We start from the raw sequence: 18,616 nt of genomic DNA on the forward strand, positions 1-18,616 counted from the left end.
TGCAGGTGAGATTACAGATTACAGCAGTGGGGAGACAAAATGGTATGACTCTCAATTACAGCACACAGACTCACATCTGATTAGGTGTATAAGGAGCTGCACACCAAACACAAGGTAACTTAATTTTTCTTATTATTTGTTTCATTGTTGTAGTTTTATGCTTTTTACTTTTCTTCTAATCTATAGTTTTTCATGCAACTGCTCTCTTACCTTAAGAACTGTTCTGTATGAAAGGTGCTATATAAATAAATAAAGTTGAAGTTGAAGGTGGCAGAACATGCAGGTTGTTATTTTAGATGTTATTACGTGATTCAGACACATCTTCAGCTGCTATCATAACTCACTTGATGTTAGATTGGAGGGTAAAGGTCACATGCAGAAATGCTCAGTTTCTAATCCTGTATACATTTATTCAGTGCAAAGCTGCTTCTGATTCATCATATGCTATGTGCTCCTTCTACCATATCATAATTATTGTTCATTAGCATGTCTTGTCAGGTACCACTGAGTGTTAACTACAAGACTTCAGGGCATCTGATAAAATAAGCTTTACTTTCACACATTTCTCTGGGACTCTTCAGAGGATACGACTTGGTTTTTTTTTAGGTGTGCACGCACTTTGAAGGATTTCTGACGTCAGGCCACAGTGCACTTATTCTTTTAGCATTGTTGAAACTGTAGTGGATGAAAGACAGCGACGAGCAGTTATTTAAATATGCAAAGCTTCAAGCGTGATTTTGTGCTTCAGCGACTCATTTTTAATAGTCAGCGGTGCTGAGCGATATGCACGCTGATTAATGACAGCTTCAAAACTAATTTCATTTAAAAATGTGCATTCTAGAGAAAAAAAAAAAAGAACATCTTAATGCGGTTAAGTTCTTAGCCGAGTGCGTCGGCTGAAATATTAATTGAATATAAGCAATGTAGTTAAGGCTAAATGTGTTGTTAATGTGGACAGTGTATTTGTTAGAATTCTAAGCCCTGTCTCACAGCGATTACAATGAATAATCACATTTCGGACAACCTCAGTATAGACTAAAATATTTAGTAAGTAAAGTATTTAATCTAATTAGCGAAAATTCATAAGGGATCATATTTTACAATAGCAAATTTGGTGAAATGTCAGAGACTACAAATGATCAGGAACGCTTTTATAAATCATCAACACATCTCAGTAATTAAGAGGTCTGTCTATAATTAAAAGCAATACGAGCTGCAAAACAGAGGATAATGATGCTGGAATGCTGGACAGGGTTTATTTTAATACTCCCAACTTGCAGAGAGTTCATTACATTTCGCTGATAAAGCCCAGTTTGGCTCCAATTCCTCGCTGTGGGCGCAGAGCTGTTCAGCGGTTACACAGAGCCGTTCTCTCTGCAATAAACAGAAAGCCTGCGTTGTTTCGCTTCCACAGCTGCTTGCTCTCACAGAAACCTACTGACGGATGCTCTCCTCCATGTCAGAGATGTCAGTAGTCTCTTTTCTGGCAATCTTGAAACACAGCATCCCATTTCTTTAAATCAACGAGCCAGACAATAGAAGATGGCAAGTTGCGTGCTTTTCATTTCTAAGCAGAACTTAGTTTCTGGAGACAATAGAGACTACGGAGTCTACTTGTAAGCACATAACCAACAGGGGTAGCTGTGCATGGGATGACATCTACCGTGAGGAACCTCGTGGGATGTGGCCTGCAGAATTAATTACTGCAGAGTCTCCTCAACTGTGACCAGCCATAACTTAGGAGGATAAAAAAGAACTGGTTTTCCACCACAATTCACTCTTCTTAATTTCAGTAATTCTAAGCTATGAATAAAAACATAGTGTGGTCAGGATACTGTGGCATTAGTTTCCTGGACCACATTCTCGCTGGACCACATTGTGTGAGCAGAAATCTATTTATATGTTTGTGCACAAACAAAGTAATCAAGAGTATAAATCAGGCTGCAATCAACACCTAAAAATTGACATTCACATCATGGGCTCTGGCTAAACACTCAAAACGTGTTGCACAGTTGAATTTCAGTCTTACATTTTGAGCAAATGGTTATGATTGGCTGGATTTTTTTTTTTTTTTTAATGAAGCGAATCAACACAATGAGGTTGTGTAATTGCTGCAAAATCTCATGAACATGCAGAGAGATAATTTTAGGTAGAAGTTAATTAATTTGCAGTAATTTCTTGCTAGAATGTGTTAAATGGAGATGATAAAAAAGATTTAGGTGTGTGTGTCAGGAAAACTCCTGTGCCGGGGAACACAACTTTGAAAACAGATTTGCAAGATATTGTGTGTATTGATTGAGGTTCAGAAGGATTTTGTTTGACCTGGGCTTATAAAACGGGCTCTGAATCGCATTATCTTATGCATATGTAAACATTTGATCACTTTTTTTTTACAGAAATATTTGTGAAACTGATGAAAAGTCCAGTAAACTGAATTTAAACTGCATTTGCATTCATTCTAGTGAATATAAACTTACTAACTAAAAGTCTGCATATAAAAAGTCCTCTACCGCTGTATTGTCTTTGATTGCAATTATATTTGTGTGTGCTGATAACTTTACGATATATTACTTCGAGATGAATGCACAGAAAGTTAATTTAGCACGAGATGATTTTTCTGGTCTTCTATGTAATACACATTCCTGCAAGCAACACATTGTCAAATCTAGCTGTAATTTATCCGTGAAGCTGTCCTCAGTAAACTGCAAAAAAACAAAAAAAACAACAACTTGCTTGGCCCATCACGCAGCAGAGCAAACAGTCATGCCTACACATGGAACTAGCAGTTTTTATTGGCATAAAGAGTACTTCTAATTTTGCATGTCAATCATCAGCCGGGTCCGTCTGCAGAGGGCTACTCTGAGTACGATGCTACTGTGGAGAACGGGAACTTTATGTCCGTATTTTCTCGTGTTAATTTATGGGCCATACCCATTAGGAGTCACACAATAGCAATTAAAAACAATATGAATGTTATGCTGGTGAGTGAAGACAAAAATATCCTCCAATAAATGTCTAAAAGAATCTAGAGACCCTATTTCCTTATATTTAAAAGTTAACTATCTAACTCCATCAAAAGTATTTGTGTTTTTTTTTTCCTGCCGATGTATAAAAGTTAACGAAGATCTCATCCATCACATTTGAACCCTGTAAAAAAATCACACAATCTTTCCAAAACCATTACAGCTTGTCAATCAGAGATCTCACTGAGATCTACAGTCCACATTAAAACCCTACAGTGTACGGCGATACTGAATCCTACCTTCTCTTCCAGTCTCCAACCAGACAGTCCAATAGGACTTCCTAACAGAGAAAGGGTTTTGCTGAGCAAGCATCCCCTTTTCAGCACCACCCAGCTTCACATTCATCTAGTCACACACATCCACACCTGGTAGCTAGCCAGCTAAGCTGTCTACAGTTGGCAGCTTTTGAAGAGTAATTTCAGGTTAAGTGCTTTGCTCAAGGGCACCTGGACAATAGCTGCTGAGGGAGGAAAGAATTTCTTTTTCACTGTTTATACAAAGATATATAACTTTATATAACTCTACACTGGGTGAAAACGGACCCAATCAATGCAGCACTGACGCAATGCTACTTCACCCAGTGCGTTTGCTTTACTTTTCATTTTAATGTTGAGTTATTACAAAAACTACAATATTGTTTTTCTGAATCAGTGTCAGACATGACAAGCTTACCTTAAAACTGTGACAAACATATCAACAGATGTGCAAAGTGTTGAACAGCTTAAAAAAAAGAAGATATATACATTCAACAGTTGAAAACCACATATCATATTCTTGTTGGGTAACATTTGCATTTTTAAAAAATTGGGTCCTATGTTGTGCGGGTTGCTGAACGTCGTTCTTAATAGACTGCCAGGAGATTTTTGACCGGCGATAACAGACAACGTGTGAGTCAGTAACTCCAAAGAAGATCAATTGTGGAGGGTGGACCACATTAATATTCTGTTTGGCTACCCAGCACCATGGTGTTCGTGGTCAGGAGGGCCAACAATTGATTAGCAATTAAGACCCCTGACTTAGTCTTTAATGAGCAAGTGGGAAAGAATTCTCTGTGCCTGCCATTTGTCTAATGTCTATGAGCAGTTGTTACTCAGGGTCTTACGCAGTATTACAGTGAAAGCAGCGAGAATGTTTGGCATTGAATTTTCTGATGCCGTTAGGTTCACACAGCTGTACTATGTAACACGGGTTGTTGTGGATATTTCTGTATTTCTGCTTGGATGGTCTTGCCATCGTCGAGACTGTGCCCTCTCGCTGTGACACTTAGACTGTGGTGTCAGGTATGCGTGGGCTGGCCGGCTCCTGTCAGCTACAGTAACACTCATCACAAACTCTGCATAAAGCGAAGAAAATAATACACATATTCTGTCTCTGTAGGTGGGACCCCACAGCCAGGTGATAAATAGACAGTAAAGAGCATCTAAAGAAGTAACAGCTCTCGATTATTAGTTTTCTTGCTATGTGCTCAGACAGAAGCAAGGCCGACACATACATTTTGGTATCACAGCTCCGTGAGGAGAAAATAATCTTTTTAGGAGCATCGAGTCAGAGAAATACAGAATCTTCTACCATACATTTTGAAATATGCATTCTCTAATATTTACTTGCTAATTAAATCTCCTTTGATAACCACACAATTTTAAACACTCAGATTCAATTAATGACACATAAAGATGGGTGAAATTCAAATCCAGCAATCAATATCTCAGATTTCCCGTGCGGGTGGTCAGTCGAGACCCTCAGCAGACACGACGTCTCCAGACAGCAGAGAGCTACAGAGCTGAAACCTGCATATGGCATCTGCTTTGACACTGATGAAATTATGGAAAGTGGCAGCAAACCCCAAGAGAAAGAGGGGTGGTGCCTGGAGTCATGCATCTAAGTGCTGCTGGACAAACCCCATTTCCTCCCTCACTGGAGTTCTCCTCATGACATTCACTATCCTGACAGGGGCTGATCAAAATAACACTTATTTATTTATGCACGCTTCCAGGAATCACATGTGAGCTAAAGAAGCGTACATTCCTGGAAAAAACAGACAGACATCACCCAGGCATCGTGACATTGAGTTTCTGGGCAATGCGCAATCATCTGAGAGTTGCATGCTGTAACTGAATAGTGTTCGTTTCATATAATATGTTGAATAGTTTGAAAAGAATGAGCATAGAAAGACAAGACATTGACTGGTGAGTATCAGATTGCGCTATTAATCACTCAAAGATTATTCAGTTGTTGACACTGGATATATATTTAGATAGAACAATATGAAAATCTATGCTTCGATCTCCTAATTTTAGAAAAATAAATGACCATTGGATGATCTGAATCTTCGGGAGGGTCACTGTTCAATCCTGAGATCTAATAAGAGGTTGTGTTTATGCTGACGTAACATATCTTGTGTCATTTATGTGAATGTATGTTAACAGGTCATACAACAAGCTCTTAATGGTGAAAGGGGGAACGGCTGCACAAAGACTTGCTGACACCTTTGTTTTAGCCCATTGTGCATTATGTGAAAGCGGCGGTGAGCCTACAGTCGCATAAAAAAATGTTATTATGTAGCCTATATGATGTTGTGCACCATGGGTTCAGTCGCCTTCATTTAGACTTCATTGGTAATTCAAGATCTTTGTTGCCTCAAGTGGTCTTAATGTACACAGAGAGCTTGTATATTATTTAAATATTTAAATGAACAAACAGAAAAACGCAGTTTTGACATGCTTGATTTGCCTAAAAATAATGATGTGTTGATGTGCATGAATGTATGAAGCTTGTTTCTGTGTGTCTGTATATGCAAGCCATGTCACAGGAAGAGGAGACATTAATCATATTACTATTATGCATATACTGCAGCCTAATTTAATTATCAAGTGTAAAGTGACACTGATGAATAACCCATTATTTCAATCAAGGTTGCCAAAATAATACGTTTCTTCATGATAAGAACATATTATTAAACTACATATTCATCAGCTATAGGGAACAAAAACCTTATCTGAGGTTTTGAATATAGACATGCCAAGAGCTACTAAAGATAATTGGATAGCATCTTTTTTCTCTTATGTCTCTTTACTGTTAATGTACATTAAGAGATATTATTATAATCCAATATTCTTTTGGCACAGCACGTTCCTTATTAAGTGAAAGTAAAAGTTCTGTCCTGCCGCTCGGAGAAAAAGAGAACTGAGACACAGTAATCTTTGAAAAAAGATATCTAAGTGGTAACTCATTTAAATGTTTGCTGCATTTCTAAGAACTTGTTTGACGATGCTGACAGGTGGTTATGCTTGACAATTTTAACTCCACCACCCTTCACCATTGTCCACAGTGATAAGCTGCTGCTTCCCACACAGTGTAATTCTGGGTGCTGGAGGGATTATTATTTCTCATTAAACCGTAACTAGAAGGAGCTGACTCTATAGAGAAGGATACCAAGGGGGAGCAGAGGAGAGGTAGGGTAAGGTTTGGTTCAGTAATGAGTACATCCCTGTAGCAGGAGCTACAGCGGATATGTGGTGGTCAAGACAGTCACCATGGGGCCAAGATAAGATCATACACAGCACAGGACCACCAAACAACCTTAATAATGCAGAATTTGGCTTTGTACTACTGTTCAAGCTGTCAATCTGCTGTGCAAGAAGTCACGTTTGTCTAATCCAACAAGGGTTCTTGGCATAATAATGAGATTTTCACATCTTGTCTCCTCTTGAGGGAGGACAGCTACAGAACTACAAACAGTGAACCTTTTTTCAATTAACTCATGCAGTCTCAATCCTTTGATTTCCCCTTTTGCAGCATTTTGTTCTACATTGACTGACCATTTAAACTGTGGGGAAAAAAAGGAGACAAATTAGGAAAATGAATCAGCGTAAAGCATTAAGCCAAAAAAGAGAAAAGAGAAAAAGACTTACCATCAAATCTTTTATGTCTGGAAACAAAGGTAGTCCTCAATTCATGACTCATTTCATCAACGAGATTCTCAAAGTCTTGTTTGCTCTGTTGGCCAAATCTGTCCTCCATTTCCTGGGTGCAACATGTGTTTCCCTGAGGACATACACGAAGATGTTCACCTGCAAAATAAACAAAAAAAAAACAACCTTTTTGCATCCATACCAGATAATGATGCTGACTACATAGTTTTAATAAGTGCAACATGACTGGAGCATTTAATGAGAACATTTCCAAAGCTATTGCAAACCATCAAGAAATCATTTCTTTCCACAAAAGAGTTTTTAATAAGAACCTTTTATAGCAACGGCTCTGTCCCAAATAGCCTCCAATCTTTCTTTTCAAAAAAGAAAAGCGTGCCGTATTGCAGTTGCAAAATCTCAGCATTGTCTTAATTAGCAGCAGTGCATTCACATTAGGTTCTGTTGCTATGTCTGTCAAGCTCAACTGTTCTCACGAGCACATTATACAGTTTAAAGTGATAACTGTGGCAGATTTACTAGTGGAATGTGTCCAGCGTGTCCTCGATTTCAGACAGAGGTAGACAAAAATGTTATAATTTCTGAGTTGGCGAGCATTAAGTTTGCCTGAAAGATTGAATCGGTTGTAGCTAATTAGTTAGTTGGTTGATTAAGATAACATTACCACCACCATTGTCTTTCAGTTGGCTGAAAATGCTGCCTCCAGCTGATTTATTTTAATGCTGACTAGTTTCAAAGGAAAACCCTGTAAAAGGGAAATCACGATACCATCCGAAAAGATTAAGGCTAAAGCTGCGCGCCCCAGGCAAAATGTCAAAAAGCATCCTCAATGGTTGTTCATGCATTGCAACATAAAGCCAGTATGTTCAGTCAATCAGTAACCATGCAAAAGCATGTATGAACGTGAGTCAATCACTGATCTCCATTATTTTTTCTTTCTGGAAAATCCTTTGCCGTCGTTGTACATGATGAACTTGCATTTATGACACTTCATTTCTGCAGGCTTTTGCTGCTTTCCATGAATAAATGATGGTAATACTGGTTTAAACCCTCCACTCGTTTGTTTATGTGTTTTGTTACCATAGACATATTTTGACTTCTTAAATAACCTGCAAAGTTGCAAAACTTTGTGGCCTTCCTTTTGAGACATGGCACCACAAAGGATAACTTTACGGTAATTAAATACAGTAGCAAACAGAAATATGACCTCTTTTGCCACCGTGAGAGTAGATGCAGCGCATAGACCACATGCAATGAATTCTACTTACGCCTTTTTCCCGATAAGCCTTTTTTCTCAGTAGCTCTCGAACCAACTGACATTTAAAGTGTCACCAACATGAAACCCTTGTCAGGGACAATTTATCCCTGATGAAATGAGATATGCATTCCACTGTAATTTCCTCTATATATAAATGCACAGAGTAAAACAATGCCTTGTGCCCTGTAGGGTTCTTTAACATGATGTTATGTAGAAGAAGAACAATAGCTGTCCCTTTTCTCATTTGGCCTGACAATAAAGAGTACCATCGACAAGGGTTTTTCAAAGTAAATCAGTGGGGAGAGCAGATAATACATATTCTCTCACACATTACATAATTGATGACATTGGAGAAATACTGAAGAGAATCAGAAGTTAATGATCTACATCATCCCATTCTCCCAAGCTGCCGTTTTTAAAAGAGCCATAGATAAAGCTTGGTCTGTAACGGCATCCTTGTATCCATTTCACAGTCTAAAACCTATGGAAGTACATTGGTGACAAAAACTGAGAAAGCAAAAAACTAATTTGAGCACAACTCAGTCTGCGAGTCAACTTTTGAGAGGTGGATGGATCCGTGAGTGCAGAATATGAGAAAGAAAAGGATCATGAGTGTAACAGATGACTCGTGCGTACAGGAGGAATTGTGTAACTAGATTTTAGCCAGCGATAGAGAGAGATCATCAAAACTTCAGGCTGAATCCACCGAGTGCAAACTCAAACTGAGAGCACAACGTCACCTGTACAGTTTGATCTGAGAGTGAAGGGAATAAACTAGGCAACGGACATTTCAACATCAATCTACAGTGCAGCTCAACAAGCCCACAATGATTTACATTGTAAGCTGAACAAAAACTATAATGAGCTCACTAGAAGGCATAAAGGCATGTAACGTGCAAATCAGTCAGGTGGTCGCCAAATTACTCCTTACCGAGGAGCAGTATACTGTAAGTATACTATTGTTACATATAAAAGACATGACCATTATGTCCAGAGGTGGGTGTGTTCTGTCGCAGTTTGCAAGTCAATCAACCTCTCTTGGAATTCAATCCAGCTATGAACTGACATAATTTCCACTGGTCTCGAGACGAAATGTGCTACCTGTCAGACTTTTACAGTAGCCCTTCATACAGAGGATGTCATGTGCATGTGTGTGTTGCAGTTAGCCGTGACACATTTCAACAAGCCCTAAGGTTTACTTCACCACTGATGTTATCAAACATCCTGTATCTGGGAGGCTGTGATATGACTTGCATGGATTTCCAATTTTTTATTTTTTACAACTGTGTCCCCTGCACACACGCCACGATCTGATTTCTCTTCCTCACATGAAGCTCAATGTAACCATATTTCAGTGCTCTAAAAAAAATACAGATCTAATGTATATCGTCTATAATGAGCATGAGCTTCCAATCAGGCAAGTAGCTGCACGCAGCAACAGATAGATTGCACAGCGGCAAGAAACAAGAAATTGATTTCACTTAGTGTGCACCATACTGAGTGAGTAACAATGCGATATGAGCACAAGATCGTTTTGCACATTGGTGTCTACAAATGGCAACTCGAGGAAACATTTGAAAAGCACCAAGATTCTATAAAACATGTCATAAGCTGACTTACATCAGCCAGCAACACTGACTGAGAAATCGCATAGAAGAAGAGATGAAAAAAGTTCCAACACAGAGGTCACACACACACGTCAGCTTTCAGTGGACCGAGCAAGTTATTTAAATAGAAATCTAATAACATTACATTATAATGTTATATCATTCTGATAATAATATGTTATGAGAATAATATAATACTGTTATATCAGAAACCCGAAGCCGAAGTGTGAAAAGGTACTTTCAGACGAATGTGTATGTTTTAAGCCGGCATCTATATTTACATTTCTTAGATAGCAGAAATTTCAGCATTCACACCTGCAGTCTGTTGCATTTTTGATGACTTTAGAAAATAAACATGCACGTGCTGCCCGGTCAGATAAAAAAAAAAAAAAAAACTACATGAAAAATGGTGACTGCAGTGTGTGTGTCAACTAAAAGTCCCTCTCACAGGCATCGTGATTAACGAATCAAAGCAGCTCAGGCGCCTCCTTATATATGACCTAAGTGTGTAATGTCAGTCATCACGATGACACCTGAGCCGGTCCTGTTCGCTGATGAACACTGCAGGTCACGGCTGAAAGCTCCGAAAATTGGACCTTTACTTATAGATTATTTTGTCACACATACCGATGGCGAGGATGAGAGGAGAAGAAGGAACATCTAAGCTCAAGATAACAACACTGCAGATAACAACACTGTACTTATGTTTTTTTCTTTTTCTCAACAAAGCAAAACAGCAATTTTGCCATTACACCTGAGTATCCAATACACCACGGAGCAGAACAGGCAGTCCTAAAAATGGTGTGTAGGTACTGTAAGTGTATTTTGGTATTATCTAATATTGGTGGACAAAATACATAAAAATATAAAAACCTGCTGTTCAAATCTGATTTCATTTCAAATGATGCTCAGTAAGTATAGCAATTCTTTTGTACGCATGTGTGGGAGACGTTTGTGTGCAAGATAAAAACTGTTTAAAAAACAACAAAAACTATTTTTTATTTTCTGTCCATAAACTGAACATAAATCTTCCTTTAAAACAGAGGAACTGTACAAAAATGGTCTTCAGCAAGGGAACATATTTGTGTGTGTTCCCACGCAAGGCGCAGAATTAAACAGAGGGTGATAAACCTGTTTTATATACTCTATATGCTATGAGATTTAACTTGTGTTTCATATATTTTTCACCCTGGATCTTTGTTTTCCGTCAAAAATAATAAATAAACAATAATTTTATTGGTATGGAATTACATATAATCATATAATCACATTTGTATGGTTCTGATAAAGAAGAACATGGTGTGTGCATGAGTAGAAAATGAGGAGTCATTTATATATATTATAATCTAGGTTATGCAATTCCACAAAAAAAAAGCTTTTATCTTGGAGAAAATGGAGACTCCAGTGCAAATATATCATGTGTTCAGATGGACCGCCCGTTATAGCTGCTGGTTAAATAAGACCATTGAAGATCACAATTTCAGCATCGTAGCACCACTCTCGTTACACATCGCAGTGACTGCGAGATAGGTTTTTAAATTTTAAAGCGACACTCGTTAAAAAGTGGCTACTGGCAAGTCCCTCAAGCTACTTGTTTTTGAGTGCAGTCTTTCTCATCAGATACGTCAAGTGTAGAAAAAAGAAAATCCATCTTGACACAACAAATCTACTGTGTGCTCCCATAGTCTCAACAGAGCAAAACATCACTTACGCCTGTCGTACATCAACATGTGGGAAGGCACTTTCAAGGGACTTCACTCAGCAACGTGCCACGACCTTCCTTGCCAAGGTTAAAACAGCAATGTGGCCACACAGATAATTTATCTAATGGAACACACACCACACATTAGCAAGAGAGAGGATGGAGAGACTGGACCAGACACGATGAAGGGAAACCACAAAAGATTTTATAGCTAATTAACTTATTAGAGATTATTTGAAAAGAAAAGTTAACAAAAGGGAATTGATCCTGTTAATAATCCTGTTCCTCTTTCATTGTACGAAAACTATTACAAATGCATTAACGAGCCACATTGTTGCACTGGTATTATGTTCCCTCTTCATGATGAACACAGGCACTGCAGATTGTTCAGTGTCAGAGCCGAACTGAATTCATGGACCAATTAACTACTTTCAGTCTGTTCTCTACTCTGCATCTGATTCCTCTATTTTCATGGCACTGACCTTTGTTTTGTTTGCTCTTTTTGTGGTCATTTAATTAAAGTCCAGGTAAACGAAGAATAAATTATCTGTTCTGAGTTTGTCAGACCAAAGAAAAAACTGTTATTAACCAACCAGTCAAATTTGAATGATTAAAAATATCGACATGTTTATTAAATTAGGTGTCAAAATCGGGTAAAAATTAATTCTCAGCTCCTGGGAGAGGTGTCAAAATCGGGTAAAAATTAATTCTCAGCTCCTGGGAGCGGGAGCAGTCAAGCAGCTGTTTTAAAGTGACTGAAAGTTCAGGAAATGACATGACTAACTTTGAAACACTCTGAGTGAGATGAATCAATCTCTATCTCTCTGCTAGGGGTGCAGCTCAGGGTGGCCTCAGCGTGTCATCGAGCCACCCTTTAAGGACCGCCCACAAAATCCTGGACTGAAAACTGCTAAAAAACTGTTTTAACCTCTAACTCCACATTTCAGTAATATATAGTTCAAAGTCTTTTCACATGTGTTAAGCAACTATTTTCCAACATATTTAATGTATTTTGAAAGAAATCGCAGAATTGCTTTTACACCGACTTTAATGTTTAAAACTGATTTTCTTCTAAATTGCTCAAATTATTTTGAAACCAATGTGTCCAATTTGCCCTGTGTTTTTTTTTATTTTCATGAATTATGTGGATGATTTAACTGCTGCAAAATGTAAAAATCTGTTGCACAGATGCAGTGAGGATGCAGAGAAGGTTTTTTTGTGAATCTTGCTGTGTGTTTTAGACATCTAAAAGTGGATATTAATTTGTATTTAGTTTGTTGTTTACTGAATAATTCATTACCTTGGATCATAACCAACAGGCATCCTTGAGAAATACACAGAGCTAGGTAAGTAATAAAAAAAAAATGGTGTGTGTGCATCTGCCTGTGTGTAGGTGTGTGTTTCTCTGCGATGGGACTGCTGATTTTATTCACACTGTCAAATAGTTGACAGCGAAGATGGTATATTTTGTTGCCGGTTTTAAAGAGTGGAATCTTGTTTATTGATCAAGTCAAACCCATGGCATACACTCTCCTTGATACTGAAGTGATGTTGATGTTGCTGCCGTTTGGCAGATTACTGTGTGGATTAGTGCCTTACACGACCTCCAGTTCTTCTGTGGTAAAACTAGCAGACAAAGCCAGGAACACACACAGCACAGGCTGGGTGTAGTGCTCCTGATGTAGGTGTTTAAAGAATATTCTGCCAACACTGCTCAGCTGTGGCTGCTGCAGTACTACCTCTGACTGGCAGACAAATCTGAACCTGAAACCTGTTATCTGAAGAGACTGTGGACAGAGCTGACATTTACTGTGATTTAAGAAACATCATCCTCACTGTTGAAGAAAAATAAAACATTGTACTATTATTATATGATAAAACAGGAAGCTTTCTGCAAGAAGTTTCCTGTTTCGAACCTCGGCTGTGAGTGTGGTGGGTGAACATGAGTGGGTTCTCTCCAGGCAGTCCAACGACATGCACTTAATAGGTTAATTGGTGGCTCTAAGTTGGCCGTAGGTGTTAATGTGAGAGTGAATGGCTGGGATGGGCTCCAGCCATACCGTGACACTGATGAGGATAAGCGATTACAGATAATAATAATGATGGATGGATGACTGCTATAATGTGGTATATTAAGCTCACTGTAATTAAGTATATTAAGTATATTAAGCTCATTGTAAATTACTAAACTCCAGCACATCTATAAGTCATTGCAGAGATATTATAGGAATAAATGGAATAAACTAATGAGTATAATTAACTAGTGGTGCTCTGATTAGTATATATTTTGTATTTTTGTATGGATAGAGGCACAAATAAAGCTCTGTTTGTCCAGTTTCAGTCAACACATCCTACAACAGATTCTTTACCACTATAAACCCAGCTTCAGCTGCTGCTGCTCTCAACTAACACAGTCCGATGGACAAACTTCTTTTAGTAAACTGCAGCTTAAATTTAAATGAAATTTCACCTTCACTAATTACACCTCCAGTTGTCAGCTGCTGTCAGTGCGCACTTATACTTTAATTAAAACTTTTCAGTGTTTGCGTTTTCTTGTTCATTTCTTGAACCCTCCTATTCTTTACTTTCTTTCAAAGTGTGCGCGCGACACTCCTATTCTTCTTACACTTCCTCTCCAGCGATGCAGTTCTTTGCCCAGCTTCACCAGCAGTTGATCTTCCAGCAATAACAACGCGTTTCTCTTCAGAAAATGTTCGTTCTGGTTTGAAACATTTTCCTCGAGGTGCAAAACCTCTTGAGTGAATTAGGGATATAATTTGCTTCGCGCAGCATTAATAGCCTCACATAATCAAAGTACATAACAAAACAGAAACTCCTCAATCGGTCCTGCGGCATAATCCACTTCTCTGCCATTGATTTGTATACCCAGTGTGTTCATGACAATCAACAATACGTTGCTGGTTCATGGCTTGGGGAAAAGGGATAAATAAAGTCTGCTGTGTCATGAGTAGTTGGAGATGGGAGTTGCTGGTGCACTCAAGGACGCCGCCAGACATTATTGGCTCAATACAGTCCCATTGTTAGCATTTCTATGGAACTCAGCAACTTTCTCCAAATAACACTGTAAATTGGCTCCGATACAGCGCTGTATCATTTCAATACACTGTACAAGTACAACACATAGACACATAATCTACTAGTATAGCTGTAGCTTTGGGTAAAGGTGATATTAAACATCTTGTAGGAGTTCCTATGCCGTCACTGTGATGCTTCTCTCTCTCTCCTAGCTCTCACACAGACCTGAGAAGCAATTATAATATGATTAAGTTTACGATCTCTATGAGATCTCTATTTATCAGCTTTTCTATCCCATCTTTCAGCAGCATGTGACTGTAACCCATGAGGTTTGCCAAAGGTTTTTGGGGAAACCTTAAAATTTGGGATGACTTGTTTCTTTACTCATTTGATCGAGCCAGCTGGGTTTTTGTTGTTATGGTACCAAGTATGATTTCCACCTGAGGCTGTCCGTGAACCTAACAAGCCATCCTTTAGCGGCTGAAGGGGAATTATTTCCCACTAATAGCTTTGTATCAAAGCTGGCCTTTGGTGAGTCGATTAGAATTAAGTGTGAGGGTGAAACAAGGAGACTTCACTATACTAACCCACTCCCTGTTCTTTGTTCGTCCCTAATAAGAGGACGCATGACGCATAGTTTACGTCGAGCAGTGGCACTAGACCGTGTTTAACATGTATACAGAGCAGCAGATCCTACTCACATTAACATATTAATAACAAGACAGCAGTGGCATTCAATACGTTGTAATTTTATGGCACTTGTGTCAACTAGAGACTGTGAAAATGTAAAGTTGAGTTTTAATGTGAGGTTTATGCATTCACAGTGGCTTATTAACACCTATACAAGCTGTCATCATAAGTCGCAATTACTTCATGTCACTCCCCTGTCTGTAATCAAATGGAGTGTCAGTCAAATCAGCAAGCTTATTATCACTGCTTATGATGTATTGCAAATTTATTTAAATTATACATTTTTTCCTGCTGAGATGTGCTCACAAAGCATACCTGCCATTTAATAATAATTTAATGGAGTTTATTTTAAATATGAAGATTCTCAATATTCATGCTGACAGGAAGTGTTTATGATTATGTATTTATGAATAAAAATTGACTCTCTGTCTCCGTTTTAGATATATCTGTATCTCTTTACATTCATTTGGCTTCATTCACGCGTCTATTTGCCTTTCATAACCTATTCTATTTTTGTAGTTGCTCATGTAAGTTCTGTGTCAGTGAGAAAGAGCAGCGTTACATTTAGCTCACACACCCTTGCACTCAATCACAGCCCTCTGAGAGTCAGTTACAAAATAATTACAATGAATGTCAATGGGATTAAATTCGTATGATTCATTCTGGCAGAGGCGCACAGGTAAAGCAACTGAAATGTGACCAAATCACCAAATTTTAACATGACTTCATTTGTGCAATAGTTTTTTTTATTTTTTTATATGAAGACACTGTGGCTTGTAGATCTTTTACAAATTCACACTTATGCATCAGTTTGGAGAATTAATTGTCAAAGTTCCTGCGCACAGCAGCAAAGGTAGGCCAACTCTCAGAAGTATTCAGAGTACCTGGCCAGAGACCCACAACATATGTGCTCTGCCATCTGCTGTGTCCCATGGTTCCCTATGACAAACTTTTTATGGATTCACACTTGAAACCACACCGAGTACTAGTGAGATCAACGTTCCTAGTGTCAGCACAGTTTATTTTTTATCACTTTATTGTGGAAAGTTAACTGCAAAGTTGTCTTTTTAGCTGCTTTTTTATTAAGACGTAGTCTTGCATCACTTCTTAGATGAAGAAAATTTGTCAGTTCATTCATTTTTTTTTTTTTTACCAACTAAAAACTCATCGTCAGACGTATTAACTTTATTTTAGTCCAGACCAGACAATACCTGAACGTTAAGCAAAGAAAGTATCTGCACACTTTTCCTACCAAACCCTGCCATCATGCATTTTATCTGCAATTCCCTCACATTAGCCAAGCTCTGAAAATGGTCCAATTTATTCCTTCTTGATGCTGGGGGTTATACCGACATGAGAAATGATTGCGAAATTGTTTTTTTTCCTGACCAATAAATGACATGTCCTGTGATTTAGTGCGTTTTTGCACATCTTTGCCAAGAATCATCTTGGCAACTTAAGGTTTTTACCACCTAAGTTAACCAAAGACAGTCACTTGTTTGAGTAAAATTCTCAAAAAAAAAATGCAAGTGGAATAAAGCAAGTTGATTCCAATTGAAGTCAATTTTGCTTTTCTCACTGGGGTCTGAAATGGTGCACTTGACATTACTTGGGTTATTCAAACTCAAGAAAAAAAGGCTGTTCAAGTCTATCCAAGGCTAATCCAATTCCCTGCCTCGCCAGATGGGCAACAGGTTCGGCTTTAACGAGCAGTACTGCTGATTTTTGTTATAATATAAACACCTTCTATACACTAATATATTTATATATATAATTTTTCGAGCTTCCAGTTGGTGCTCAAGTGATTCTCAGTGGTTGTTTTTCAGGATAAATATACTGTTTCAAAAGAAAGAGATATAGCCTGGCTCCTGTGTGGCTAAGGTTATTTTGTCTACAACACATGATTCACTTCACAGCCCGGACACAAACACAAAGCAGCATACACTTTAAAAAACACTACTGCAGCAGAGGGAAAGAAAATAAACGACTAACTCGAGACGTAGTGTACGTGTCGACAGGCTAACTATGAACAAATGCACAAACAAATGAATTAATGAATTACTCTTAGTGCGAGAAAGTAAGTGGGCGGATATACTGAATAAATAAATTCATGAGAGTCGCATTTAGAAATAATACATTCTGAGGGAACTCATTATATTTGACCCTAAACATGCGAGGATTGCTCCCTCATTTCACCTCCTTGTTAGCCAGAGGTGTCTGTAAATTAATGCTCCGTCCAATACTGATCATGTTCACTCAATGTCATGTGCTATAAGACATGCAGGGCGCTTGCTGTACATGTTGTAGACACTCAATATTTTTGTCTCAGCCCTCACTATGTGTGCTCTGTGGCTAATGGATAATCAGGCTTTGACAAAAACATATCTTTAGGAACCGCATTACATGAGAATAAAATTAAACGCATATGAACATCAGAATGGATCTATAGATCTGTGTACTCCACACAGCCTTTCCTTCACACTTTTAATAACGTCTCCAGAGGGTTTTGTGTATAGAATAGCTAAGTTTGGTGCTCAAGCTAGAACTGGCATCAATCAAAATTCGAATGACATTATTCCTATCACATTTTGGGTCATGTCAGAAGTCATAATGAAAGACATGCTCGCGTTTTAAATAACTGGGGGATGCAGATACAGAGGAGTATATGTCCTTGGGTGAATGAGGACAGGTTCAAGAGGAAATGAATTCTCACTGACATAAAACAGTCTACAATAAAAGCAGCGCAGCACAATGGTATGATGGTATTCTTCATCCTCGGGAGAGTCAGCGTGAAGGGAAAAAGGACAGGAATAAAGATGTTGGAACAGTTTCATACTCCTAGCAAATGTGTCAGTTTTTTTTTTTTTTTTCTTCCCGAATATGTCAAGATATTCCACTGCAACATGCCGTCTGCAAGGCTGCGTGCATGATAAAACAGCCAAGTGTTGACTCAACGGTACGGTGTTTCATATTGAAATATTTCTAAATGTAAGATAAAAAATAAAAAAAAATCTCTTTGAGGAGAGAAATAGAAATGCATAACTGCCCTCTGTCACTGCGAGAGAAACATTTTTAAGAGGCTTTGAAGAAATTGCTGTGGAGGAAAAGGTTTTCTAAACAATATATTTAGTTTTAAACTTGAACATTCCTAAAACTGGCCTTCAGTGTGACATTTGAACATAAAACTGTCCGTGAACTGATACCTACTCCTTTAGGTTCAAAGGGTTAGGTCTAGAGACAACCACACATCAGAACTGATTGACTTCTACTTGAGCTGAACACATTATTAGATTAGCGATTTACTCGATCTGCAGGAAATTAATACATTGCTATTTTTATATCGAATTGTTTCAGTCGATTTGAGTTATAAA

The 18,616-nt window shown here is 38.3% G+C and overlaps 1 protein-coding gene across 2 annotated transcripts in view; it reads right to left on the bottom strand.

Moving 5' to 3' along the window:
• The window catches only part of gpc6b (glypican 6b), a 77,248-nt gene that overhangs the window by 49,764 nt on the left and 8,868 nt on the right, over positions 1-18,616 (bottom strand). For both annotated transcript variants that reach the window (XM_019274153.2, XM_010735591.3), the window contains exon 2: positions 6,935-7,093. In XM_019274153.2, the coding sequence (XP_019129698.1) occupies positions 6,935-7,093 (159 nt within the window). The remainder of the gene's footprint in view (positions 1-6,934; positions 7,094-18,616) is intronic.

The sequence above is a fragment of the Larimichthys crocea genome, chromosome XVIII, assembly GCF_000972845.2.
Source record: "Larimichthys crocea isolate SSNF chromosome XVIII, L_crocea_2.0, whole genome shotgun sequence".
NCBI lineage: Eukaryota > Metazoa > Chordata > Actinopteri > Sciaenidae > Larimichthys > Larimichthys crocea.